The sequence below is a fragment of the Acanthisitta chloris genome, unplaced genomic scaffold (genome assembly GCF_000695815.1).
Source record: "Acanthisitta chloris isolate BGI_N310 unplaced genomic scaffold, ASM69581v1 scaffold31707, whole genome shotgun sequence".
Taxonomy (NCBI): Eukaryota; Metazoa; Chordata; class Aves; order Passeriformes; family Acanthisittidae; genus Acanthisitta; species Acanthisitta chloris.
The window spans coordinates 340-2,956 of record NW_008684734.1 but is presented as its reverse complement, the minus strand read 5'-3'; the positions used below and the strand labels follow the sequence as shown (position 1 = coordinate 2,956).

The following is a 2,617-nucleotide window of genomic DNA, read 5'->3' as shown; positions in this document are numbered from 1 at the left end:
GGAGCAGCCCCAGCCTCACCGTTACTTCCACAGCTTCTTGATGGACATGTTCTTCTCGCTGTCCTTCTGCATCACCTGGGCAGGGAGGGAGGAGGGTTTGGTCCCCACATGTAGCCACCACATTTGGATGCTAATAACCCCCCAATACCCAACTCCAGCCATGCATGGGGAAGGCACAGCAGCCTCTCTCTCTCCACCCAGGCTCTGGCTGTGACCCAGGAGCTTATTTCACATCACTTGTGTGGGGACAACCCCCTGAATGCTGCTGTTTGTCCCCAGCTCCAAGCCCTGCAGCTCCTGCCCAGGACACTTTACACCCCCACAAAACCCACTGCCACCCCCTCTTTTCACCTCCCTCCCAGCACTTACCTTGGCCACAGCCATCTCAAAGTCCTCCTGGGTGACGTGCACTCTCCTCTCCCTCAGTGCATACATTCCTGCCTCTGTGCACACCCCCTGGAAGGACAGGGACGTCACCCACTGCTCCCCAGTGCCAGCCCTGGTGCCTCCCAGTGCCCTCAGCTCACCTTCACCTCAGCCCCTGATGCCCCTGGCATCAGCTCCGCGATCTTCCGCAGGTTGATGCCTCGAGTCAGGTTCATCTTCCGAGAGTGGATCTTGAGGATGTCCAGGCGAGCCTGAAGTGTGGCACAGGGAGGGTTGGAGCTGCAGGAATTGCTCCCAGATAGGAGTGATGTGCCCAAAGAAGACCCAAGGGGAACCCCAAGTACCTCTTCATTTGGAGGAGGGAACTCAATCTTCCTGTCAATGCGTCCAGGGCGCAGCAGAGCCGAGTCCAGGATGTCAATCCTGTTGGTGGCCATGATCACCTGCACAGGGACAACTGTCAGCACTGTGGGAGCAGCAGGACACAGCCCCGTCCCCAGGCAGGGCTGGCACCTCCTACCTTGATGTTCTTGGTGGCCTCAAAGCCATCCAGCTGGTTGAGGAGCTCCAGCATGGTGCGCTGCACCTCGCTGTCTCCCCCTGAGCCTCCCTCCAGGCGGGAGGAGCCGATGGAGTCGATCTCATCCATGAAGATGATGGAGGGAGCATGTTCCCGAGCCATCACGAACAACTCCCGCACCATGCGGGCACCTGTGGGGGCACAGGGCACCGTGCACAGCCTGGCACAGCTCCCACCTCCCTGGCACCACCCGGGGGACAGTCCTGAGGCCACCCAACCCCCAGGAGCCACAGACTTCAGGGGCTGGGATGGAGCTTAGAGATCACCTAGCCCCAACCCTTGCCCTGGGCAGGGACACCTCCCACCAGAGCAGGTCACTCAAAGCTTCATCCAATCTTCGAACACTGCCAGGGTTGGGCTATCTACTGCCTCCCTGAGCAGTGTGACACCCACAGGTGGATGAGCCTTAAGATTCCCTTCCAACCCAACCCATTCCATAAGCCTGTGGGTGCTGGTGCTGCACTGGGTCCCTCACTGGGTCCATGTGAGCTCTCCTCAAGAGCTCCTTCACCTCTCCCCTGCCCCTTACCTTCCCCAATGAACTTCTGCACCAGCTCTGAGCCTGACACACGGATGAAGGTGCAGTCGGTGTGGTGAGCCACAGCCCTGGCCAGCAAGGTCTTGCCTGTGCCAGGAGGTCCATAGAGCAGCACGCCCTGCAAACAGCCATGGGGACACATCAGCACCTCTGTGTGTGCTCCACCCTCAACTGGGCCATGGGGACACCCCCAGGGTGAGAGGCAGGATAGACCCTACAGCAACACTTGCCTTGGGCTGGGCGATCCCCAGCGCCTCGAAGAGCTCTGGGTGCTTCACAGGCAGCTCAATCACCTCCTTGATCTCCTTGATCTGCTTGTCCAAGCCCCCAATCATCTCATAAGTGGAATCTGGAACCTTCTCCACCATCATCAGGGACACCAGAGGGTCCACCTTGTTGGGCAGGATCTTGTGTAGGGTGTAGCTGTCGTTGCGCAGAGCCACGCGACAGTTTGGGGTCACCTGTGGGGACAGCTCAGGGCTCAGGGTCCCTGCAGAGATGGCTCAGGGTCCCTGCAATGTGTCCTTGTCACCCCGAGTCCCCTCCCCCAGCCCTGGGATACTCACATCGTTGATGTCAATGTTCTTGTCCACGTCCACCACAAACTTCCCCTCTGGATGCACCTGCAAGGCAACCATGACAGTTATTCCTCCGGGAAGTTCCCTGTTGTGTGCTTGAAATCCACACTGGGGGCTTAGAGCAGAAGGAAGGAGCCAGGAGCAAACACACCCACCAGCCTGGGGAGGGTTTGGAGCCAGCAGAGCCACCCCAAGTGCTCCTCTGGACAAAGAGCTCCACTCCACACGTCTGAGCTGTCACATCCCCCCAACAGCTCACCCCGGTCCTCACAGGGAGGGTGTCACCCCTTGCCCTGCTCAGGCTCATACCTTGACAAGCACTTTCTTCTTGTCCATGGCTCTGACCACCTCTCCCACGTAGGATCCCTGTTCCTGCAGCAGCTGCCGCTCCTCCCGCAGCAGCCTCACTGCAGGGAGACACATCAGCACCACCAAAGGCCCCTGTGCCCCAAGCCCTGCCCATAGCACTGCCCACAGGGGTGGCAGCTGGGCCAGCAACCCCAGCCCAGAGCTCTGGGGAAGAAGGAAGAGGAG

At 59.7% G+C, this 2,617-nt stretch overlaps 1 protein-coding gene across 1 annotated transcript in view; it reads right to left on the bottom strand.

Moving 5' to 3' along the window:
• Positions 1 to 21: 21 nt before the first annotated feature.
• The window catches only part of PSMC5 (proteasome (prosome, macropain) 26S subunit, ATPase, 5), a 2,908-nt gene continuing 312 nt past the window's right edge, over positions 22 to 2,617 (bottom strand). Inside the window, exons 3-11 of the mRNA XM_009079456.1 lie at positions 2,393 to 2,492; positions 2,072 to 2,128; positions 1,736 to 1,966; positions 1,497 to 1,623; positions 908 to 1,098; positions 732 to 830; positions 528 to 638; positions 370 to 456; positions 22 to 75 (exon numbers count right to left, since the gene is read on the bottom strand). Of these exons, the coding sequence (XP_009077704.1) occupies positions 22 to 75; positions 370 to 456; positions 528 to 638; positions 732 to 830; positions 908 to 1,098; positions 1,497 to 1,623; positions 1,736 to 1,966; positions 2,072 to 2,128; positions 2,393 to 2,492 (1,057 nt within the window). The remainder of the gene's footprint in view (positions 76 to 369; positions 457 to 527; positions 639 to 731; positions 831 to 907; positions 1,099 to 1,496; positions 1,624 to 1,735; positions 1,967 to 2,071; positions 2,129 to 2,392; positions 2,493 to 2,617) is intronic.